We start from the raw sequence: 25,242 nt of genomic DNA, 5'->3' as shown, positions 1-25,242 counted from the left end.
CAGGCGGGGGCTCCCAGCCCCTCTTTCTCCCCTCTTCCCTTCTCCCCCGGCGCTGCTCAGAGGGGCACGCACCGCTGCAGGGCTCTGCCTCCCCCCTCTCTGCCCGGCCCTGGCTCCGCAGTCCCGGGCGCGGCTCCTGCTGAGGAGAGGCCCAGGCTCTCCTGTATCGAGCGAGCAGCGCAGCTGAGATAAAGCGATATCGGTTTGGGCACAGGGCTTCGTGCCGCGAAAGGAGGATCTGCCGTTTCGTGGACTGAAATAAAGTGAAATTAAATTTCGGCGTAAGCCCCGCAGCAAAACGTCTGTAGATCGTTGCGCTTTGCTCTGTTGTGCCTCTGCTGAATGGTGCTTCTTCCCTGCCAGAGCCGGTGGGGCTGGATGTGTGATCCCACTGTTTGCAGCCCAGTTTGTCAGGCAAGGGGATGGGATTGATGCAGAAACGGCCGAGGTACAGACACTTGCTCCAATAGATTGCTTTTGTTACAGAATATAGTCTTTTTAGACCATCTTGTTGGCAGGAGTCATGTCCCAAACCACAGTGATCTTCCTGTGAAGCAGGTGAAGTTGAATGTATGGGACTTGAGGCTGATGTAGATGTAACATTGGTCACAACAGCATATTCCTCTGTGTTTCACTTTGAAATACTATTTTCACCACGCCGTTAATCCAGGCTTGAGCTGTGATGCTTTTCTAGCTCACATGCATCATTGGCTAGGCACTTGTTATTTGCCCTATTTGTTACAAAGTTCTCTGTGTAAACTGACACATGGTGTGTGGCAAACAGAGTTTTTATTATTTCTGTTCACCATGACGCAGATTAAGAGGGAGATCCTTCTTGTTTTGTACTGGTTTTTTAACCTTTCTTTACATTTTTGTAGAATTCCACCAGAGAGGCTCTGAATCACAAAAGCATCAAGCCGTTGTTGAATGCATTTAACCAGATTCCTGGGAGGTAAGTAAATTCTGCTTGATTTTTAAACCTGCCTATTCAGATAATGTTTAATAATCTTGTCCCTAATGGTTGCTATTAACTGATGTGGAATGTTTGAATTTGCAGTGAAAATGAGAAGAAGTGTACTTTGGATCAAGCTTTTAGAGTTATTGTAGAAGAAGAAATAGTAAGTACTTTAAATTGCTACAGCTTATCTCTTGATAAAGCTCAAATTTCTATTTGCAAGTTAATGTATTAATTTAACAGCAACTTACTTTAGCGTAAGGAAATACTGTTTATTGAAAACATGAACTATGTAAAAGCTATCTAATTGAGATGGAATATAGATGATTAGAGGAGATTGGAAGGTAAGACAGAATGGCAGTATTTTACAGATACCACACGGAGTTGAGATGTTGATTTAGCCTGTTCCAGTAGTTCTTTATCATGCTTGTGAATGTCTCCTGCATCTTAAAATTCCAGTACATGAATGTGCATTATTCTACAACTACTCTTTTAAGGGTGGGGTGGAGTGGGTTATCTGTTACTAGCTGAATAATGTTTTATTGGTATTACTTGAGCGAAGGCTGAATGTGGGATATTGCTTTTCAGAGGTTTACACAGATTGTTTACACTGTAGTTATTGTAGGGTCTCTAATGACCCAACATGATCTGACTTAATGGGTTGTTTGAATGTTGTGGAAGTTGAATGTGAATATTTGTTTTAAATATGCCTAATCGAAAACAGGCGTTTTAGTTTTGTTAGATGTGTTTAGGTCAGAATAGAGAAATTTAACACTGTTTTGTGTCTTTAGATAAACAAAGCACCGTGTGAAAATCTCTTGGCAATTATTTCTCTTGCTATTAATGGCGTTACCGAAGGTGAGCATCTTTCTCCCTAATCTGTTGGAAGTATGTTGTGGTTCCTTGTCTCTCTCCTGTCTGGCTCGTCGTGGCTGAATAATGTTTTATTGGTATTACTTGAGCGAAGGCTGAATGTGGGATATTGCTTTTCAGAGGTTTACACAGATTGTTTACACTGTAGTTATTGTAGGGTCTCTAATGACCCAACATGATCTGACTTAATGGGTTGTTTGAATGTTGTGGAAGTTGAATGTGAATATTTGTTTTAAATATGCCTAATCGAAAACAGGCGTTTTAGTTTTGTTAGATGTGTTTAGGTCAGAATAGAGAAATTTAACACTGTTTTGTGTCTTTAGATAAACAAAGCACCGTGTGAAAATCTCTTGGCAATTATTTCTCTTGCTATTAATGGCGTTACCGAAGGTGAGCATCTTTCTCCCTAATCTGTTGGAAGTATGTTGTGGTTCCTTGTCTCTCTCCTGTCTGGCTCGTCGTGGTTTGGGCCCAACACAACAAAGGAACAGCCCCGTGGCTGTTCACTAAACTCCCTCCCCCATGTACGTACACACACACACACTCTGGGTTGGGGAAGCTCATGGGTTGAGACAAAGGACAAGGAGGGTTCTTCACTGATTAAAGTCCTGGGCAAAACAAACTCAACTTGGGGAAAAATAATAATTTCACACTAATCAAACACACACAGGACACAAACAACACAGAGAGCAGGGCTTGCATATGTTACCCCACCACTCCCGTTTTCCCAGGACCAACTTACTTTGGTCCTGGCTTCACTCCCCAGCAGCACAGGGGGACAGGGGATGGGGTTTAGAGTCAGTTCACAGGCGGGTGGTTCCTGCTGCTCCTTCCTCCTCAGGAAGAAGGATTCCTTACAGTCCTTCCTTGCTTCCCCACGGGGTCCCTCCCATGGGAGAGAGTCCTCCATGAAACTCTCCTTCATGAGTCGTTCCCACGAGGTCCAGAGCTGCTCCAGCCTGGGCTTCCCACAGAGTCACGGGGGCTTCGAGAACAAACTCCTCTGGCCTGGGGTCTTCCAAAGCTGCGCAATCAAGAGTCCACAGGCAGCAAATCCACTGGCCACAAAATCCAAGTCCAATGGCCAAGTTGAGCCCTCCTGGCACCTTCAGGGAATGTTCCACCACGGTCCTCCATGAGTGCAGGGGGACAGCCTGCCCTCTCGCCATGGGTTGCAGGGAAACTTCTCCTTGGGCACCTTCTTCCCCTTCTTCCTCACCAACCACCAGCCCTGCTCTCTTTCCCCAGCACAGCTCTTCTTCCTTAGAAGAGCTTCTGCTCAGGTGTTATGTTTATTCTTTAGTATGTTAATCGTTGAGGCGCATCTGTTGTCCATCCAACGGCTCCTTGGCTGGTTTTGGAGCAGGGGGAGTTCTTACCGGAGCCACTCCTGGGGCCCACAAAACCCACCAAACCAAACCAGAACAAAGTTTTAGGGACCATTTAGGCAAGTTGAATTTTTTTATTTTTGTAAGTCACCTACAGTAATTAGCTTTGATAATCCGTGGCCCTTATGCTGGTGGTTATTAAGTCTATTTCACAAGATGAATGAAATATAATGTAATTAATTCAGTTATGTGTGACCTTTGTGTTGGATTTTTTGGTATTTTTTTAATAGAGGCAGATGCATGGTTTTTGTTGCAGCATAATTAGCATTTTCTATATTTTTCCACCACTGTACAATGCTTAGAAGTTTCATGGCATAATTTTAGACACGAGACCACTGAGGCAGAGAGCTTAAATGACTTGGAGGGTTCTCTGTGAGTTGCTGCCAGAGCTAGAAATAACTTCTCCTGAATATCTGGTCATTTCCCAGTACTGACCTGTCAGTACATGGGGTTTTTTTAGATATTTGAATTTGTTCTGTCTTTTGTGTTAGAAATCAGTGTGCTAATCTCTTCTGAAGAGGCTTTTGATCTCTTCCCTTTATTTTTTCACATTATGCAGCAAATATTTGCTTGTTTTAGCAAGTGTATCTCAACTACATATGAGTTTTGTGAACTGTAGAACAATCAGATGTGATTATGAGGAATGCAGACATGACCAAATGACAGAGCCTGTGTAGACAGACTTGGAGCACTACTTTAGTGGTGCTTTACTTTGAGAAAAGGCTCTCAAACTTCATGGGTGGGTGTGTAGTGTAGCTGACTCTGGGCTTAAAAGGGTTCACTTGCAGTCTGAAGAGATGCAACATTGTTTCAGGCTTTGAGGTTTTTAAAAAACTTATTTATGTTATTTGTTTTACTTTGGTGCAAAGCTCTTGTAAAGCTCATTTAATGGAAGTTCAGGCCTTAGCTCAAGTTTTTTGTTAGCATTTGTAGGAGCCCAGGAGAACTTTTTTCCTTTTTTTTTATTTTTTTTTTTTTTTAACATTATATTCCTCAACTGCCATGCATCTTTATTGCGTTTCAGTTCAAATTCGCTGAATAAAATATACCCTGTTCTTCATAGGTATCTGCACTGCATCAACCCCTTTTGTGCTCCTGGGGGATGTTCTGGATTGCCTGCCTTTGGATCAGTGTGACAGAATTTTCACTTTTGTGGAGAAAAATGTTGCTACATGGAAATCAGTAGGTATTTTTCCAAAATGTGGTATAGTTGTGCCAAAACTTCTGCCTACTTGAACCATTTTTACAAACAGATTTTAATTGCCTTTGCATCTGCGTGTTTTAAAATCATAGCATTGAGCACATTTTGTTTGAGGGATTACAAATATCTGGGCAGCAGAGGTCAGAAAATTAAAAATTAGTAATTTTTTTGATTGATGTTTATTTCTAACTCATTTCTCTACGGTATGCAGTGTTTGTCACATTTAGAAACCAGAAACTTAGTTTCTGATACAATTTGTATTAGTAGTTTACCTTTTAACTTACTATTCAGCTTCTTCCTTAGAGCTGCAGGAGATTCCTCCATCTCCAGTTTGCAGGGAAATAAGTCTTCTTGCGTGTTCCTTAACAGGCTTTCCATTAGAAAACTATAGCAACGGTGATTAGGTTGCCGTAAAATATTTCTGCTCTTAAGGGACAGTCAGTGTTTTGAGGCCTATGAGGGGTTTTACACTCTTGTTGTGCATAGTGCTGTACCAGAAGAGCTGCTGTGAGAGGCTGCTGAGCTTCTTGTTTTGCTGACACTATTAATTAAAGAGGGAACCCGGAGTCTTGGACAGGAGCCTGAACCTTCCAGCATTTTATTACGAGATGATACAAAATCTTGGATCTTGGTATCCTTAGTTTGCTCTTTGGCGGTAGTGCTAGAAACACAAGTGTCAGCAACTCGTTATCAGTGACACCTGAAAAGCACTCCAGTTTCTTCGTGTTTTCCTAACCTGTTTTTCCTAACCAAAACTACCTCCCATAGGCATTCACTGGGGCTGTTCTCTTTCAGGTAACATTTTATGGATGTCCTGATACACTCACAAACTGTTCTTGATGGTTATTTCTAGCATCTTTCAATTTTTGTCTCCTGCTGCCAATTACTAGTACTGTGAATGCTCTAAATCTTTTGCATATTGCTCTTTGCTTATGTTTATAATATCTGGAATAATAAAGGCAATGAGCATAAAAATTAATGTGTTCCAGGAAAAAAAGAAGTGGATGCTGCTCTTAGAATTCATTGTTGCTTGTGTTTTTCTGTACAGAGGCTGCATTTAAATCTTGTGGTTTATGCTTTCTTGGAATTTGTGGAACTGCTTGTTATTTAAGGGATAATTTAAGGACTCATACTTACTCATGGCCTGTAATTGAATTAGAGTCTGCTCAAGAAGGTTTTGTGATCTGCTAATGATCTAAATACTGTTGTTCCATTTCAGAATACCTTTTATTCTGCAGGGAAAAATTACTTGCTACGAATGTGCAATGGTGAGTTGTAGTTTTTCAGGGGGGTGGGAGAGGAATTAACTCCCTATGTCAGCAAGTGAAAATGAGTTTAATAATTTTACTTGCATTCGTATGTGTTTAATAAGTAATAAGGTTAAAAGGCAGATCACTCAGTAGGTATTAATGAGTCTTGCTGATTAATGTAAAAATCATTCTAACAGTAGGGAAATATCTTAATCAGTAGAGGTCATTATAGAAGAAGATCTGAGAAGTGTTTATTCCTCAGCAATGACAAGGCCTGTGTCACAGGCTTTATTTGAGTGGGATTTATTTGAACTTATTTTTTATAGCTGTTGAAGGTGCTGGAATAATTGGTAGAATGCATTTAGAAAAAAAACATGACTGCTTTGAGGAAGTTACTAGTATTTAAATTTACAAATTTTAGCTTTCTTTCATTAGCTGTGTACATCATGTGAGTCTGTAGGCTAGCAAGTCTTGAATGCTAGTGCATGAGAAATTCAAAGTGGTACAAATACTAATATTCTGTACTTCTTACAATGTTTAGACCTTCTACGAAGATTATCAAAGTCACAAAACACTGTCTTCTGTGGAAGAATTCAACTGTTCTTGGCTAGGTTATTTCCACTTTCAGAAAAATCAGGTGAGATTTTTTGCTTTTCACACTTAACAAAAACTAAATATACTGAATCTTTTAAGTTGATGTTGGTTGCAGACCAAATCTAATTGAAGAAAATTGCTTTGCACTTGCATCTTAGTTCTTGTCTCTACCCTTAATATTCTAAGTGACTTCCTTTTTGCTGCTATTTTAAACACAAGTTTTGAATGCTGTTTTTTGCAAATATAATAATATCAGCGTCTTATAAACAACTAAGTGAATGCGCAGACATGTTGTCAGGAGCCAATGCCGACATGGAGGCTCCCAGCTGTGGGGGTGCTTCCATGACCTCCCCCCTCCAAATATGGAGGGGTTTCTAAGTGAAGCTGGGGACTCACACGGGGCGCTCGATGCTCACAGAGGAACGGCCGCAGATATAAACACCCACGCTGGCCCACCACGTGCTTGCATGTGAGCTGGAGAACATTCCAGAAATCAAAAATCATTCCAAAATTGAAGTCTATCAGTACATAGACAATGTGCTGATAGGGAGCCAGAGTGAGGAGGAGGTAAACGCAGTTTATGATGCCAGAATTAGGCATTTAACAGACATGCAAATAGAGATCCCTGAGGAAAAAAAGGCAACCCCTTTGCCAAGGGCAAAATTTCTGGGAGTAAGGTGGAAGAGGGGAACCTGGAACACTTCTTCTGATACTTTGTGTCACCTGGGAGAGTTAAAAGTACCCACCAATAAAAAAGAACTGTAGGAAGTACTGGGGACCCTTCAGTATTGGAGAAAGCATATTCCAGATTTATCCATCATAGCACGTCCTCTTTTTGATTTATTAAAGAAGAATCATCACTGGGAATGGGATCAGTCTCATGATGAGGCTCTTGAACTGTTGTTACTGGAGGCATAGACATACCAAACTCTGGGGCCTCTCCACCTGGAGGAGCCAATGCACCTGAAGGAGCAATGTCGTATCACTTTTGGCAGTGGGGACCTAATGGGAGCTCTCGACCAATTGGCTTTTACTCTCAGTCATTTAAGGATTCAGAAAAGCAATATTCTTTTCTGGAAAAGGGATTGCTTACTGTGTGTACAGCACTAAAAGAAGTCAGCAAGATTATTTAAAACCAAAAGGTAATTCTTTGAGGCCCTTTCAACGTAGTTAACCAAGTACTATTTGGAAAGGCCCCTCCAGAAGGCATATCCTAAAAAGGCACAATCAGGAAATGGTGTAGCCAAACTGAATATTATTCTGGACTTTTCAAACTTGAATGCCCAGACAAACAACTGAACATTCAGGAACAAATTAAATCTATAAATGAAAAAGATTTAATAATGAAAGTTCCCAGTCATATCAAAAAAGCCTCAGAATATGAAAGTGAAATGGTTAATGCTTGGTTTACAGATACTTCATCCCAGAGAGAAGGAAAAACCTGATGATTCAAAGCTGCTGCAGTTAAACCTTCCACAGGCAAACAATAAACCAAGATAAAGGCAGCACCCAGGTGGCAGAATTGGATGCTGTTCTCAATGTTCTTGTAAAAGAAAAAGCCTCCAAGGACGTTGTGTGCATTTACACAGATTCCTTTGCAGTCTTTGAGGGCTGTGTGGAATGGATTACTTTCTGGGAAAGTAATAACTGGGAAATTAACAGGGTGTCTGTCTGGCATAAAGAGAAATGGCAACAAATACTGAAAATTGCTACAGTGAATCCTACTTTTCATGTAGGATGGATACCTTCTCATCAAACTGCTTAAAAGGCATTTTGTTTAGACTTATTTGGGGAAGAAGAACCGTTTCCCATACCTGTGAACACAGCTTCTAAGACTGATCGTTTGTTTTTCACAGGACTCAACTTGCAGAGTCAGTTTAACCTGGAAAATGTCACTGTTTTCAATACCAATGAACATGAGAGCACTCTAGGACAAAAGGTGAAAATTCCTATATAATTTTTCACTTGTTCTGCAATTAAAGATTGTTTGCACAAAAATGTGATACTATGCTTAATATTCGGAGCTGCATATTCATAACTTGGTCATCAATCTTCCAGACCAAGGTGCTGATTCTGGAATTAGGCATGTTACCTGATACGTTATCTGTGCAGACTTTGAGGGGGAAAAAAGTTGATTTGATTGTGAGGGATGAACACTGTCACTTACGGTACTGAGTTTTCCCCACAGTATACAGAGGATAGAGCTGTCCCGTCAGCTTTTTTCAAGAAAAGTCAGGCTACCATTGCAAAGTGTAGGAAGGTGTTAAGAAAGGAATTTGTTGCACATTTTGCTGGAATAACTTTGGAGATCTTTTAAATTATCAGCTTAAGCTTTCTGATCTGAAGTGTAATAAAATGTTTAAGATAAGGCTGTGAAAACTGTATGCAAGTTATAGAGGCATTTGTATGAGGTTTTTTTCCTATTAGCACTCTGAGGAGAGAGAAGAAGGAATGGATGTAGAAGAAGGTGAAATGGGAGATGATGAAGCACCAACAAGCTGGTGAGCTTGCAGCACTTTTAACAATTGAAATAAAACTATATAAGGGGAAACCTTGGGAAATTTCCTTAAATTATTCTGCTTTTCTCCTGACCTCTCAAGAATTAGATACAACCTAATAGTGTCTTAATCTGTTTAAGTGGATTTGCCTGGAAAAGAGAGAAATCTACAGATTATTTGACAATTTTCCCTGTGATCTTGACATAATGTGTTCTGGTGAGATGTATTCAGGGAATCTGAGTACATGCTTTGTATGCTCTAAGGAGAAAATGCTGTACTCTTCTTCATTCCCCAAATAGTGAAGAAATCCTAAGATCCCTTTTTATTACTATTTTTGCTTTTATAGTGAGAAAGTAACAGAAGACTGAATGGAAACTCTCAGGGACAAATTCTGTATTAACCATTTCTCTGTAAGGGCTTATTATTGGCTCATTTTTTCACTTACACAATAAATTATATGTTCTGGGATTGCACATTCCTGAGTTGACTTGAACTGAGTATATTGCTTTCAATATTGTTTCTTTGATGTTGTTTTTTCCCCCCACCAGTTCCATTCCAATAGATTATAACCTGTATAGAAAATTCTGGTCACTTCAAGATTATTTTAGAAATCCTGTGCAGTGCTATGAGAAGGTCTCATGGAAGACTTTTCTTAAGGTAATCTGAGTTCATGCTTTCAGCCATTCAGCCTGAGTAAAAATCACTGTTTACATGAATAGGAGAGTGGCACCATAGCATAGAACAGTGCAAATGCTAATGCCAGTGAAAAAGAATAGTGCATAAGGAAACACATTTTGCTAAAGTAAACAATGTATTTAAATTTACAGTAAATCCCCTAATAAAATTTGTGCAACTTAATAGCAGAAAGACTTAGTATGTAGCAATAATGTCAAAAGTACCTTTTTTGTGATTTATCAGCAACAAAAAAGCAGAACTTGTGGGTTTGTTTGTTGTTGGGTTTTTTTTCCCCAAGATGATAAAGAGTTCTGCCTAGTCCTAGATCTTACTTTAGAATAGTCATACCGATCCCAGTGGGATCCTAAAGATTACAGGTTCCTAATGAAGCTAATATCTTTATAGAAGCAGTGACTTGACTGTCCCTTTCAGCCAACTGTTAAAGTTTTGCTTAGTATGAATTTTGAGGGTCATTTATTGCTAAGCTACTGTTTCTTCACAATTTGCCACTCAATGTTTATTTAACAGCAAGAAACCTGTTGGTTTGTTCTCTGTGTTCTGGTAGTAAGTGGTAACATCTGCTCAGACATTCTAATATAAATCTAATTAATGAGGTCTATGTTCTCAGTTTTCCAAAAAACCCAAAAACACTATACAAAAAAACCCTAAAAAAACCCATGTGATTCAGAGGAACTGAACAAGGCCAAGCTTAAATGTTTCAGATGAAACTGAGTTTTTATTCATTGCAGCTTTGAGGCTGTGAATTGATGTTGAGAGCAGCGCTGAGAATTTAACTCCCTTATTTACCTTTCTTTGTAAATATTCCAAACTACTTAAATTGAGTTTGAATTTAGCACTATCGTGATGTAGACCTTTTTTCTTCATAGCATCTAAACAACAAAGCAGTTGTGCACTGTTGACAACATAATTTTTCTTAGCATATTTTAAATACTTCAAATTATTAGATATTCTGAAATTATAAGTAACACTTTCACTGTCATATGTGGTGTTCAGAGAAGCCCTTCATATTGGTGGCAAATGGGTCATTTTGAGTGGCTGATACCAAGTTTAGAAGTTATTTTACTTGCTTGGCACTAAGTCTGGTATAGTTCTCTACAAAGTTTTTTTGTGTTATTTTAATGTGATAAATAACTGGTTTACAGTACTCAGAAGAAGTTTTGGCAGTTTTCAAAAGTTACAAATTGGACGATACTCAAGCATCCCGAAAAAAGCTGGAAGAACTAAAAACAGGAGGAGAACATGTATATTTTGCAAAGTTCCTAACTAGTGAAAAGGTATGTGATTTCTCTTCTCCAAATCACAGGCTAGTTGAGGTTGGAGGGAACTTGCGTCTAGTTCAGCCTCCCTGCTCAAAGCTCTCAGCTAGAACAGGTTGATCAGTGCTACTATGTCCAGTTGAGTTCTGAATGTTTCCATGATTTCTCTAAGTATCCCATTACATTAATTGATCACCCTGTTTAGATAGATTTATTCTATTATTTTTTACCTATCTTCATACCTTATGAGGCCCTGTCCTGAAAGCATAGGTAATACTGAATAGAGCTTCCGTAATGAGTTAGCATCATCTTGTGAAAGAAGTCTCCATGGAGTTTAACTGGAAACATTCATTGGACTTTTCACTCAAGCATGTTTAATCTCTTTAATGTATAATTATTTTTTTTGTTGTTTAGCTGATGGATTTACAGCTGAGTGACAGTAACTTTCGCCGTCACATCTTGTTGCAGTACCTAATACTATTTCAGTATCTAAAGGGACAGGTCAAATTTAAAAGGTAATGTGGAAATACTTTTTGTTTTGGAGGTGGGGAGCTAAGAACTTGGGAGATAAGCCACAATATTTTAAAAGAGTTTGTCTGCTTGTTCTAAGGTTCTTGTGAAACTTGCAGAGCCTTGGGTTGGTACATAGAGGATGTGGCTGAAGTTACTTTGCAGTATGAAAGCAGAGGTCTCATCTTGCCTTTCTCTGCTTCTCTCTGCACGATTCTTTGCAGTGGTTCTAATATTCATTAGACTCACCCAAATTTGTGCTGTTTACTAAACCAGCAATAAAACAATGATGCTCATCTTTGCAGAGTTAGTTTTCTGCCAAATTGGTGAGTTGAGTGGGGGTTTTCAGAGAAGCAGAGGCCACTAAACCTTGCTTAAGGTGTCAGACATGAGAGGGATGGAGTCTCTCTCTTTGGCAGCTCCAAGCTGTTAGACTAATGCAAGCTACTAGTCTGTGGCATAATTTCAAATCTGTATCAACTCTGCAATGTGGCATTGGTTGCTGGTTTGTTTTTTCCTAGTGTGCTACAGAATTCTGTCTAAAATATGAAGAAATAATAATGGTGATTATTACTTTTATAAATTAAGGGGAGAGATCAAAGCCATGTCTTTTCCTACTCTCTACTGTAATGTTATGCTGAAGAAAATCCTACCTCTCTGTGAATTTCCTGTGCCCTTGACCATATGTGCACATAACGATTAACGTTTAAGGCAGCTGTCTTTCGCCTGCAATATGTTGTTTTTTATAAGCAGATCTCAAAGAATTTTGCAAACTAGATTAGGATGATTATCCTCATTCTTAGATTATTTACCAAAGCAGCCCACTGGAATTGAAGGAATAGAATTCAAGTCTTCTGAACTGCAGTTCAGTCTTGTAGAAGTGATAATCTGTCATTTCAATGACAATTCATTAAAGTGTTTGTTAAAAACACTCATTTATCAGTGGTCAAGGATGGTATGACATATAAATGATGTAGTATAATACTTGTTGCAGTTGTTGTAAAATAGTACTAATTATTCCCTTTCTTAAAAATGAGCTTTTTTAATGTCCTATTATGTAGAAGAAACTAGTTCTAGAAGTTTTTCCTGTGTTACTGGCTTAGCCATGATCATGTCTGTATTTGCTATTTAAGGTATCCAGTGCTTCATTAAAAGTTGGTTGGTATTATATTGCTTTTGAACACTATAAATGGAATGTTAATGGTTATGCTTCAAGTGGATTCTTCTTAAGCCAGTAAAAAACAAAGATTAGATTCTAACCTGATTTGTAACGTGTTTAAAAAAAGTTCTGGTCTCTGCTTGGAAATTAAGTGAGCCATGTTGGATTTATTTCTGTGTTCTTTTCACTTCTGCTTACTGATTGCACTATCACTTTAGATGTACCAAGCAACTTATGTAATGGCTTCAGGTTATGCCAAATAGAACTAGCAGTTTGAAATATTCAAGATTGGTGTTCCAGTGGTAGATAAAGTGTTTCTTATTCTATGATTTGTCTACAGTGATTCTTTAGGTGCAGGTTGGGAAAGTTGGGGTTTTTTTAAGTCTTTTAATTGTGCCCACATGCTGTGCTTTGGGTCCAACATCAAGGTGTGATCTTGACTCACACAAATGGACTTCCTACTGGATGAAGCTGAGTCGTGAAAGTACATTCCACAAGCACATCTAGTGACCTCCACAAAGTAGTCAAAAGGGCAGTCCATGGAACCAGACAAGAGCAAATTCAAAGTACTTTCTTCAGATCCCCTCTAATGCCCCTCAGGAAGTATCTATTTTAATTGATGTGTCCTCAGCACTATTTTGATGCATAGTAAACTTCACATAAAAAAAAAAAAAAGTAGACAGATTTAATAACACTCCTAATTGCTTTTTTGTTTTTCCTTTCCAATACCAGTTCAAACTATGTTCTAACAGATGAACAGTCTCTTTGGATTGAAGATACTACAAAAGCAGTTTACCAGGTTGGTACAGTCAATATTTCTATAAAAATGACACAGAAAACTATTTAGCATGTAATGCTCTATCACCCACCTTTGAAGCAGTAACCACCATATTCTTTGGGGGTTTTGGGTTGGTTTTTTTTCCCTGTGTATTCTGCTACAAAAATAATGCAAAAAGTTGACTTTTTTTATTCTCCCCCTCAATCATAGCTTCTTTCAGAAAATCCTCCAGATGGGGAAAGATTCTCAAAAATGGTAGAGGTAAGTACTTCAGTGTCTCTCTGAGCAAAGCCTGTCTAGCACATAAAAAAGGCAGTATCAGTTTAAACTAGCTTTTGGAACACAGCTGTAATATTTGAGAGAACTTTTATCTCAGTAAAATAGGTCTCATAATGTCTTATTATTCTGTAGTCATATTTTCCCCATGTTTTCATTAATGTGCTTTACTTCCTTCTTCTGGGGGGAAATGCAAATGTGTATATATGCGCAGGTGTACCTACAGAGACATTGGTTACTGAAAAAAGTGATAACATTTTTTTTAAAGTCTTTTCAAAAAGGAGTTCTGTGTCCAAAGACATGGAATAAGATGCAAGTGAAATTAAAAAAACAAAATACATGTTCTTTACTGTTTTCTTCACTTTGGCTGTATCTATTTTCTTGTTTAGAGAAGGAGCAATAAAGCCTTTCCCACAGTAATTGAAGAGAGGAGATACACTATTTTTAAATAAACTGAACAGCTGTCTAATGTTATACTGGTGACCTTCAAAATAGCATCTGAAATACACTATAACAAAGTTCATCCTTTAACTTTAATAGCTCAGTTAAAAATTTTGGCGTCAATTCCAAAGGTGATCATGCCCCTAATAGTGTGCAATATTATGTTCCCCCAGCATATATTAAATACTGAAGAAAACTGGAACTCATGGAAAAATGAGGGCTGCCCAAGCTTTGTGAAAGAAAGGTAACTCTAGTATGAAGTAGAAAGTTGCTGCTGCTTATTTCAAATGGTGGTTCAACTTCACAATATACACCCACAGTGTATATGAACATTAGTGATTACAGCTTTGAGATTTGTACAATTGGATGTCACTTCTGTGTGTGCAGAACACTCTTAGATTACTGCCAGAAGTCTTAAGGCTTCATTATGTCAGTGAAGAGGTGGTTATGAATGTGCATGGTCTCAGGAGACCATTCCTCACTTTTATGAAAGGGGACCTTTTTTCCCCCCATAATACCAAGTCTCCAGGAGGAGGTATTATGGGAATTCCTTGTTCTGAGGAAGCTGGAGCAAGTTGTCTTGCCTGCTGTCTTCAACAGACCCAAGGCTGAAGAAGTTTGTGTCTGACTTTCCCATATACTACTTTGCCTCTAATCAAGCCTTTGGCATTATGGCTTTGATGGGGCAGCATACCTGGAGTTTTGTGTAATGATTCTCCTCTTAAAGCACTTTTTTTATTAGATTTGCTACTTGGTGGTGATCATTTACCTGAAAGGAAGTTGTGATTAGGTGGCTTTTGCCATTGAAAGCTTTCCTATGGAAATAATTACTAACTTCTGGCAAAACTTGAACTTTGACTCCATATGTCTAGTTGACTATCTTGAAGTGGTGATCAAACATTGCTCTTCCATCCTTCCTTGTTCTACACACAGACTGTAGCCACTTGGTGCTAAGGACCATCTGGGTCATTATCTCCTTGCAGATTTACTTTTACAGACAGATCAGGGGGCGCCACATCTTCCTTATTTCAGCTGTTTGCAAAAAAAAGAAAAAGGGAGGGAGGCTGTGAGAAGAGGGACATTGCTGTTATGGGGCTCGGGGGGCAAAGTAAAATTATAAAATTTGACTTTTATAAATGTTCTGTCTTCTCCTTTAGATCTCAGCCAGAGTTTCAGCCTGGGTAGGTCTTACCCTAACCTCAGTGGTCTGGGATCTTCATTCTCTGATCCCATGAAATCAGGTGCACCTGGGAAAAAGAACTTACAATCATAGAGCAGATGATCTCAGCAGCAGGGTAGACCATACTTAGTATGTGCTGCTGGAATAAATGTGATTTGCTTTTTCTTCATATTGGGGCTCTGATAGACTTTTAAATTTGTGAGTGAACTAATGGTGTCTGACAAATCCCTTTCATTATTCTTGCTTTGCCCTCTCTCCTCTTCCCCCTGCCTCCTTCCACTCCTAGAATCTCAGTCCTGAATACTTTCATTATGATTTAACTTGGCACCATCTGAAGTGAAATGGCTTGATTTTGTTTTCTCTGTGTTACTGATTTGATACTAAAGAGTATCTCTTTTTCTTTAGACCTCCTGATTCTAAGCCAATGAGGCCTGCAAGAAAGAGGCCAGCTCCAGAGGACTTTTTAGGAAAAGGGCCAAACAAAAAAATCCTTATGGGGAAGTATGTTGCATTTGTTTTCATTACAGGGTTTCTGGGTTTTTGGTTGCTTAGTTGATTTGGGGTTTTTGCAGGGGTTTTTTTGCCACTGATTATTTTTTCTACTCACTAATTTTCAAACTTCCTCACTTTGGAACTGACAGGGAAGAACAGCCAAGGGCTATGTCATTCTTTTAAAACTAGCAATTGGCTTCCTTTTCTTCTAGTAATTTCCTGTAGATCCCTTTTTTATAGCCTGTAAGTTACAGGCTGAAAATCCATGGTTTGTACATGTTGGATCAGTTTTTATACTTTTGTTTAGTTTTAGGGGTTTTTTGCTTAAAATGTATCTATGCCGTGAGTTTTAAAATAACACCCACTGGTATTTTATCCCTGGGGCAAGGAATTCTTAATATATCCTGTCCAACAAAAGTGCTGTATTTTGCATGATATGAAGTGCTGCATTTTTCCACTTCCTTTGTAGGAGAAAGGAAAGTCTTTTCATTGCAACTGTTCACCCAGCCTGTATGTGGAGCATTTAGTAAAATGTCCCTTTTGAAAAAGCAAGTGATAAGTTATTTTTTTTTGTCAAAACAGAATGGCCTGGCTAGTTTGGAAAGAGAAAGTTTCTTGCTGTTTCTAACCACAGATCAGCAAGAGATTATAATAGAAATTTAATATATAATTTTCCTGGTTTGATAAGATTTCTGTCACTTCTGGTAATTCCTAGTACCCCAGTTTTGTATGGTATGTTTTATTATAAGGGCTTTGGAGTGAGAATTTCTGTAGTGTTGTGTTGGTGAATGATGGAACATGGAATGACAGAATTATGAACATGGAGTTTGCTGCATGTTTATGCTTCTCTTTTCAGTGAGGAACTGACCCGCCTTTGGAACTTATGTCCTGATAACATGGAAGCTTGTAAATCTGAGAGCAGGTAGGTAAAAAATGGTACATTTTTGTGTAAAGCTGACTTTCAGCACTGGAATTACGCACAAAATTACAATGATTACAAAATTGGCATAAGGAAAGTATGTAAGATGATCTTCTGTGGTGTGGTGTTTCACTGTGTGTCTTGAGAGAAGTTCCTTGTATGAATCTTTGTCCTGAAATCTTACGGTTTTCTTCAGTAGTGTTTACACTCTCAGTAATTTTCATTGCTTGGAAAAGAAAAATGTAAGATAAAAACCAGGTGGAAACTCCCATTTTGTAGAGTGTGACTGTATAATTAATTACCTTATATAATAAAGGATGGTTGCCAAGTCCGGCTGTAGTGAAGCCAGCTATTTGGCTGTGATTTTCAAGCAGGCATGTGCTTTGAACAATACTAGATAAGAGGATCCAGCCAGCAGGCATTGTTTCAGTGCGTACCGGATCTGCTCATGGTGCAGATGTAGAAAAATACAGCTATTGCCTGTCCCTTCTGCTTGCACAATTGTAGGAAATACTGAAAGTGCACTTTGCTACATAACTTGGTTAAAGATAGTGTAATCCCTTTTTGTGCAGACACGATACCTAGTATGAAAATTTGGGACAGAAATGAGACCATTCCCAAAGAGAACTTTGCTGTTAGTGGCTGTGAAGACTGGGTGCCTGGGGAGAGATGCTAAGCTGGGCAGGTGCCCTGAGTGAAGGAAATTCTTTTCCAGAGGCTGAGAGCTCTGCAGGGGAAGTGCCCTCCTTTCTTGTGAGGCTGGGATGTGCAAGAAGGCCTGTGACAGGATACTTGTCTTGGTTAAGCCAAGGGCTAGAGATGGAGTTGTGTTTGGAACCAAAACTTTTGATTGCCCATGTATGATCATATTGTGCTACAACTCCTTTAAATTAAAAAAAAAAACACAAAACACCAAAGCTGTATAAATTGAGATAAACCAAGGAAAAACTTGAGTAGATTGGATTTTGAGGTTTTTTTTTCTTTGGTTAATAAGCTTGAGATATGAGTATGGAGGAACTGAAAAACCCTTATTTCAGCTGTTTGCAAAAAAAAGAAAAAGGGAGGGAGGCTGTGAGAAGAGGGACATTGCTGTTATGGGGCTCGGGGGGCAAAGTAAAATTATAAAATTTGACTTTTATAAATGTTCTGTCTTCTCCTTTAGATCTCAGCCAGAGTTTCAGCCTGGGTAGGTCTTACCCTAACCTCAGTGGTCTGGGATCTTCATTCTCTGATCCCATGAAATCAGGTGCACCTGGGAAAAAGAACTTACAATCATAGAGCAGATGATCTCAGCAGCAGGGTAGACCATACTTAGTATGTGCTGCTGGAATAAATGTGATTTGCTTTTTCTTCATATTGGGGCTCTGATAGACTTTTAAATTTGTGAGTGAACTAATGGTGTCTGACAAATCCCTTTCATTATTCTTGCTTTGCCCTCTCTCCTCTTCCCCCTGCCTCCTTCCACTCCTAGAATCTCAGTCCTGAATACTTTCATTATGATTTAACTTGGCACCATCTGAAGTGAAATGGCTTGATTTTGTTTTCTCTGTGTTACTGATTTGATACTAAAGAGTATCTCTTTTTCTTTAGACCTCCTGATTCTAAGCCAATGAGGCCTGCAAGAAAGAGGCCAGCTCCAGAGGACTTTTTAGGAAAAGGGCCAAACAAAAAAATCCTTATGGGGAAGTATGTTGCATTTGTTTTCATTACAGGGTTTCTGGGTTTTTGGTTGCTTAGTTGATTTGGGGTTTTTGCAGGGGTTTTTTTGCCACTGATTATTTTTTCTACTCACTAATTTTCAAACTTCCTCACTTTGGAACTGACAGGGAAGAACAGCCAAGGGCTATGTCATTCTTTTAAAACTAGCAATTGGCTTCCTTTTCTTCTAGTAATTTCCTGTAGATCCCTTTTTTATAGCCTGTAAGTTACAGGCTGAAAATCCATGGTTTGTACATGTTGGATCAGTTTTTATACTTTTGTTTAGTTTTAGGGGTTTTTTGCTTAAAATGTATCTATGCCGTGAGTTTTAAAATAACACCCACTGGTATTTTATCCCTGGGGCAAGGAATTCTTAATATATCCTGTCCAACAAAAGTGCTGTATTTTGCATGATATGAAGTGCTGCATTTTTCCACTTCCTTTGTAGGAGAAAGGAAAGTCTTTTCATTGCAACTGTTCACCCAGCCTGTATGTGGAGCATTTAGTAAAATGTCCCTTTTGAAAAAGCAAGTGATAAGTTATTTTTTTTTGTCAAAACAGAATGGCCTGGCTAGTTTGGAAAGAGAAAGTTTCTTGCTGTTTCTAACCACAGATCAGCAAGAGATTATAATAGAAATTTAATATATAATTTTCCTGGTTTGATAAGATTTCTGTCACTTCTGGTAATTCCTAGTACCCCAGTTTTGTATGGTATGTTTTATTATAAGGGCTTTGGAGTGAGAATTTCTGTAGTGTTGTGTTGGTGAATGATGGAACATGGAATGACAGAATTATGAACATGGAGTTTGCTGCATGTTTATGCTTCTCTTTTCAGTGAGGAACTGACCCGCCTTTGGAACTTATGTCCTGATAACATGGAAGCTTGTAAATCTGAGAGCAGGTAGGTAAAAAATGGTACATTTTTGTGTAAAGCTGACTTTCAGCACTGGAATTACGCACAAAATTACAATGATTACAAAATTGGCATAAGGAAAGTATGTAAGATGATCTTCTGTGGTGTGGTGTTTCACTGTGTGTCTTGAGAGAAGTTCCTTGTATGAATCTTTGTCCTGAAATCTTACAGTTTTCTTCAGTAGTGTTTACACTCTCAGTAATTTTCATTGCTTGGAAAAGAAAAATGTAAGATAAAAACCAGGTGGAAACTCCCATTTTGTAGAGTGTGACTGTATAATTAATTACCTTATATAATAAAGGATGGTTGCCAAGTCCGGCTGTAGTGAAGCCAGCTATTTGGCTGTGATTTTCAAGCAGGCATGTGCTTTGAACAATACTAGATAAGAGGATCCAGCCAGCAGGCATTGTTTCAGTGCGTACCGGATCTGCTCATGGTGCAGATGTAGAAAAATACAGCTATTGCCTGTCCCTTCTGCTTGCACAATTGTAGGAAATACTGAAAGTGCACTTTGCTACATAACTTGGTTAAAGATAGTGTAATCCCTTTTTGTGCAGACACGATACCTAGTATGAAAATTTGGGACAGAAATGAGACCATTCCCAAAGAGAACTTTGCTGTTAGTGGCTGTGAAGACTGGGTGCCTGGGGAGAGATGCTAAGCTGGGCAGGTGCCCTGAGTGAAGGAAATTCTTTTCCAGAGGCTGAGAGCTCTGCAGGGGAAGTGCCCTCCTTTCTTGTGAGGCTGGGATGTGCAAGAAGGCCTGTGACAGGATACTTGTCTTGGTTAAGCCAAGGGCTAGAGATGGAGTTGTGTTTGGAACCAAAACTTTTGATTGCCCATGTATGATCATATTGTGCTACAACTCCTTTAAATTAAAAAAAAAAACACAAAACACCAAAGCTGTATAAATTGAGATAAACCAAGGAAAAACTTGAGTAGATTGGATTTTGAGGGTTTTTTTTCTTTGGTTAATAAGCTTGAGATATGAGTATGGAGGAACTGAAAAACAGCTATTTTAGAGTGTGAGGAGTATTAAGCTCCTTATTTTATTTTTTAGGGAATACATGCCAACGCTGGAGGAGTTTTTTGAAGAAGCTATTGAACAAGCAGATCCTGAAAACATGGTTGAAAATAAGTATAAGTATGTTGATCTTTGTTCTGTTTTGCTTTGCTTTGATCTCTTTCATGTTTGCATTGTTAAAGAAAACAGACTGTTCTCTGCATTACTACTAAGTGTGCAAGACTCCAGTAATGTACAAAAGTTTGATAAGTTTGGGCAGATTTATATTAATTAGTAAATGCCTCAGATAGATAGTCTTCTGCAAATTTATAGATTCCAGACTGTTACCAACCAAACTTGTATTTTATTACAGGGCTGTGAACAATTCTAACTATGGCTGGAGAGCACTGAGACTGCTAGCACGCAGAAGCCCCCACTTCTTCCAGCCAACAAATCAGCAATTCAAGAGTTTACCTGAATACCTAGAAAACATGGTGATCAAATTAGCCAAGGAGCTGCCTGTAAGTAATATTAGCCTATAATAATAAATGATTAATTCATTTGACTTCCTGTTTCTCTCTACAGTCCATTTGGTATGTGGGGAGGGAGGAAGGTAAAGTAACCACAAGGGAAAAAAAGCTTGTAAAGTAAAAATTGCAAGTAAATTTGGTGCAATTGTTGAACTCCCAGTAACACTGCACTGAGTAACACTGGCTGATCAAGTAGGTGCTGAGCTCTGCCTTGTATTCTGTGAACAAACAGCTGTGGCAATCCCAAGGTTTTTTTGCTGGGTTGGTTGGCAGGAATATGTTTATACCCAACTGCTGGGGCTCCGTTTTGCAGTGCAAACCACTTTATTATTGAAGGTGTGAGCCAGTGTTAGGGTTCATGAATATGAATAGTTGTGGCTACTGGAACAGCAGTGAAAGGGGCAGGGTGTGCAGCTGAAGATACTGTGCTAGGTATTACCAGAGCAAGCCTTTCTGTTAAAATATGTAAAGAAAAACAGACCTTGTGGAGCTGTAAATTGAAGGCATGAATACTTTTCAACAGTACAAATTTGAGGCCAGGAAGGGATCTTTCAGATCACTTTGTACATAGTGATAGGAGAGACTTAATAGCTGGAAGGGAGCATTTTCTAAACCTTTCAGTTAGCACACAACTCAGTGATTTCTTGCATGTGTGAACCCATGCTTCTGTATTTGAGACCTTGTCTGTAATGTGAAACTAATGAGGTGTAAAGGTTGGATTGCAGTGTATACCTTCTTTGTTTGGTCGGTTAACTAGGTGCTAATAGCAATTTTAGAAAAAATACTGGGAGGGGAAAGTCGTTTAATGTGTTAGTGTGTCACTTTATGCAGCATTCCTGATTGTACTGTTGTGGTGAACCTAGTGATATGGCAAGAAACAAAGATGTAGATAAGCCCTGTGATTGAAACATAGGAAAAGAGGAAGCATTTTGTTCATCTTGTCTAATCAGTAGCTAAACCAGACAGTGAAAAGTTTGTTGTTTGCATATTTGTTTGCCAGACGTTTGAAAGTACAATTTTGAGGAATTCCCAAGTGAGGAATAAAATTAGCGAAGAAGAAGAATACTCTTTAAAACAAAAAAAAAAAAAGTTAATCGGTGGTCTCACAGAAGGTTGGTTGGTTGTTTTTTTTTAAAGGAATAAAGCTAGGTATGTAGTGCTTGGTTGTAGTATCCTGTGAAGTCACTGTGTACTTTCTTTAGTTTTGTTAGTTGATACTGTGTTTTATTTAGAACATACATTACTGGTGTTATGGATACAGAAGACTGCGGGTGATTTTTAGTTCTCGTATGGGATCATGGTCAGATTTTCCATTCTAACACACATTCTGGAGACAATCACAGAGTTGTAAAATTACTCTTTAAACATAAAATCCATCCAGTGATATTTAGTTCTCTCATTGTAGCCTCCTTCTGAAGAAATAAAAACAGGCGAAGATGAAGATGAGGAAGATAATGATGCTTTACTAAAGGAAAACAATGAAAGTAAGATTTGCATGTTACCAGTCTTTTCAGTTCCTCTCTTGATGTGTATTGCAGAAGCTGTCTTTTATCATAGTTTCTGTGAGGGTCACCGTTTCTGGTGAACCCAAGCGCTTCTGACTTGAATCCACATTCCACCCAAAACGTAGATCTTTTCCAGGTCATGGGGCACTAGTAGCAACCTCTCTGTGTTCACAGTGTACAAATTGTTGAAGCTGGATTAGCACTTTTGTTAGGAGCCTCTTCCACCTTTTCTGCGGTGTGGTGGATGTTTACAGTGTTGGTAGATGTTTCTAGCTCAAATGCCAGCATTGCTGTGTCCAAGTGTTCATGTAAAAACCTGTGTAAGTGTTCCTTAACCCTGCTCTCCTGTTCTTCTTGCCCTTTAATTGCCAGGGGTAAGTGCTTGCCTCTAGTCCCTTCTGGGGGAGGATAGTTATGGGACTTCCACAAACTGCTATATTCCAACTTCGAGACCTTTACTTCCTCTTCATTTAAAATACCTTAAAGGCAAAGACTTCTCTGTGAGAAGAGCAACCTTCCTGACCACATGTCATCTTTTGTTCGTCCCTCTCCATGAAACAATTCTTCCATTTTTGTCTCTTGCCTGTAACCCCAGTACACTGTGCTCCCAAGTGTCCTTCCCTGTCTTCCATCCTCATTCCTGTCTTCATCTCACAGCACCTTTTCCTGTGCGTGTTGTATCTCTGTACACTGGCTCTTGGATCCAACACGCTTAGGTGGGGTGTGCAGAGTGTGGGTGTTGCACACTGGATACTGCTGATGGGGCAGTTTTGTGGAAGGATTTTCCTGTTAGTGGAAGGTCTCCTGTGGGCCTCTCTGAATCTCTCTTCTGTTGCCCCTTTCCATCCAGCACCTGACCTTTTCCACAGTCTCCTTGCCAATAGTGAAGTTCTGTTCAGCTTAACGCTGCCTGACGCAGCCTTAGTGGCTTCACTGTGTTGAATTTACATCTTTCTTTAAGTCTTGTCTTAAAGCAGAGGTGGCAGAGCTGCACGTGGTTTGCTGCACACCCTTGTGGTTAGGCACAGGGGTGGTGGTCTGAGCACCTCTGTTTGTTGTTTGGGATCTTCCATTCTTTCCCTTTGATGTATCAGTTCAGTTCAGATAAATGAATGTGGCTGACAAGCACTGGAGACAGTTGAAACATCCCCATCATGCTAACTGGCTCTTGAGGGTGGCATGAGGGTGAGATATTTATTAAAAATCAAGAATATTATTAAATTCTATGCATAAGTAGTTCAGTCTTTAGGTTTTTTTTTCTTTACACGTGTGAAACAAGCACAGATGGTAAGCCATAGATTGTAGACCATGGTAAACTATAAATGTGCAAACTCACTTGTGTAATCACTGCAGCACTTGGCTTTTCAGTAGAGTGCAGTATTCCCTGGTTTTTATCTTGATGCCAGAATGGGACCAAATTCCTTAAAATACTGACTACATACTAAAATTACTATCCCATTCACACTCCTGCTGCTAATAGAAACATGAGGCTTTAGTTAATTCAGTGAAAGGGAAGCACATTATTTTTTTACCTGGGTTAACTCTGCGTGAAGTCACTAAAAGAAGTCTGAAAGACAAATGTTAAAGATCACTCTATATTTAATATTATTGTTGGCTAGTGTATTGCAAACAGGAGGCTGGCTGTGAAAATCCTTGTTATGATTTGGAGGAGGCAGTTCTGGTGTACTTCAGGCTTTAGCAATTCTCTCAGTCACACAGGAGATCACATAAAAACCAAGGTATTTTTTTTTCACGGGCAATAAGGGACTTTCCTCTTGAAACCCAGGTAACAACATCTGTAAAAATCTGTCTGTTCCTGGAGCTCTTGAGTAGGTTTTCACAATGGAAGGAAAGGTGTCAGTCAGTCTGTTAGTAAATAAATAGGAGGGTTGACATGGGGCTGCTCAAGGGGAGATTCATGTGCAGTATCTGGAGACATTTCTTGTGTCTCACTGATTCTTTCTCCTTTCTTCCCAGGCCCAGATGTGCAACGGGACAAAGCCATGACGGGTGAACAAATTGAGTCATTTGCTAACAGGCTTGGGGAGCAGTGGAAGGCCTTGGCCCCCTACTTGGAAATGAAGGATTCTGATATACGGCAGATCGAGTTGGACAGTGAGGACCTGAAGATGAGAGCCAAGCAGCTGCTGGTTGCCTGGCAGGATCAGGAGGGCGCTCATGCAACCCCCGAGAACCTGATCACTGCACTGAACAAAGCTGGGCTAAGTGACCTTGCGGAAAGCCTGACCAACGACACTGAAACCAGCAACTAACTCACTTCTGCTGTGAACCCCTTGTTCCGTTGTGGCAGTGGTGGTTGTTAATTGTGACTGTTATTTTGTTGTTAACTGTTGCTAGGTAACAGATTTTTGCTGGGTATTTTATGTTCAGTAAAATATAAAACTTTTTAATAATACTGTTCAGTTGTGCAGATTTTCTGGGGAGAGGCTGGTCTCCCTGATCCAGAAAAAGGAAGCTTCATCTTAGATGGTGGCAATGTGAAAGGGCAGATGGAGTGAAGAGAGCTTTCTGTGCAGGCTGCAGCAGGAGGGTTTGGCAGAGGAGCAGAGCTCAGGTCACTCCTGTTGAACAGAGCAGTTGATAGTCACTGTTAACTGCCTTTTGTCTCTGTGTGGTTTGTCAGAGCATGGTTAGGTGTGAAGGACTTCTGTAGGACATTGCTTGGGAGGGTGGGGAGCTGCAGACCAAGCATACTTGTTTGCACATAATAGGGTTGTGACAGAGCTCCAAGTCATAGTATTCACATATTCAGGGAAGAACTAGTGTCCTCAGAAGGATGCTGCTGTCAGCCTGCTCCCCTGCTGAAGAACTGGATCTCTCTTGGACCTTGGCAGTCAATAACTGGGAGTCAGGGGGAGGATCTATGCTTGTTTTTATTATTAACTTTAGTCAGTGCCTATGTGTTGTGTATGTAGGAACTCCCCTGAGGCATGATCAACAAGGTAATTTTTTTTTTTTTTGGTCCCAGTTCACTGTGAAGTTACAATTTGTTTCCTTTTAAGGATAAGGCTGGCTGTGAAGTATCTCCAACTGCTGAATGTTTGGAAAACAGTGTATCACATCTTTTCTCTCTGGAGAGTACAGTTTCAGTTATCAAATCATACCT

General features: G+C 39.4%; 1 protein-coding gene across 1 annotated transcript in view; it reads left to right on the top strand.

Moving 5' to 3' along the window:
* THOC1 (THO complex 1) overlaps positions 1-24,388 on the top strand; it is a 38,149-nt gene extending 13,761 nt beyond the window's left edge. The window contains exons 2-22 of the mRNA XM_010006920.1: positions 879-952; positions 1,058-1,118; positions 1,747-1,813; positions 4,280-4,398; positions 5,637-5,685; positions 6,209-6,304; positions 8,118-8,200; positions 8,689-8,762; positions 9,308-9,416; positions 10,598-10,729; positions 11,126-11,226; positions 13,113-13,179; positions 13,369-13,419; positions 14,049-14,119; positions 15,033-15,056; positions 15,461-15,556; positions 16,404-16,469; positions 20,138-20,221; positions 20,454-20,601; positions 22,016-22,094; positions 24,093-24,388. Coding sequence (XP_010005222.1) covers positions 879-952; positions 1,058-1,118; positions 1,747-1,813; positions 4,280-4,398; positions 5,637-5,685; positions 6,209-6,304; positions 8,118-8,200; positions 8,689-8,762; positions 9,308-9,416; positions 10,598-10,729; positions 11,126-11,226; positions 13,113-13,179; positions 13,369-13,419; positions 14,049-14,119; positions 15,033-15,056; positions 15,461-15,556; positions 16,404-16,469; positions 20,138-20,221; positions 20,454-20,601; positions 22,016-22,094; positions 24,093-24,388 — 1,947 coding nt within the window. The remainder of the gene's footprint in view (positions 1-878; positions 953-1,057; positions 1,119-1,746; positions 1,814-4,279; positions 4,399-5,636; positions 5,686-6,208; positions 6,305-8,117; positions 8,201-8,688; positions 8,763-9,307; positions 9,417-10,597; positions 10,730-11,125; positions 11,227-13,112; positions 13,180-13,368; positions 13,420-14,048; positions 14,120-15,032; positions 15,057-15,460; positions 15,557-16,403; positions 16,470-20,137; positions 20,222-20,453; positions 20,602-22,015; positions 22,095-24,092) is intronic.
* Positions 24,389-25,242: the final 854 nt, after the last annotated feature.

The sequence above is a fragment of the Chaetura pelagica genome, unplaced genomic scaffold, assembly GCF_000747805.2.
Source record: "Chaetura pelagica isolate M959 unplaced genomic scaffold, ChaPel_1.0 scaffold109, whole genome shotgun sequence".
Lineage (NCBI taxonomy): Eukaryota > Metazoa > Chordata > Aves > Apodiformes > Apodidae > Chaetura > Chaetura pelagica.
The sequence above is the reverse complement of the archived record's forward strand: the minus strand, read 5'-3'. Positions and strand labels throughout refer to the sequence as shown.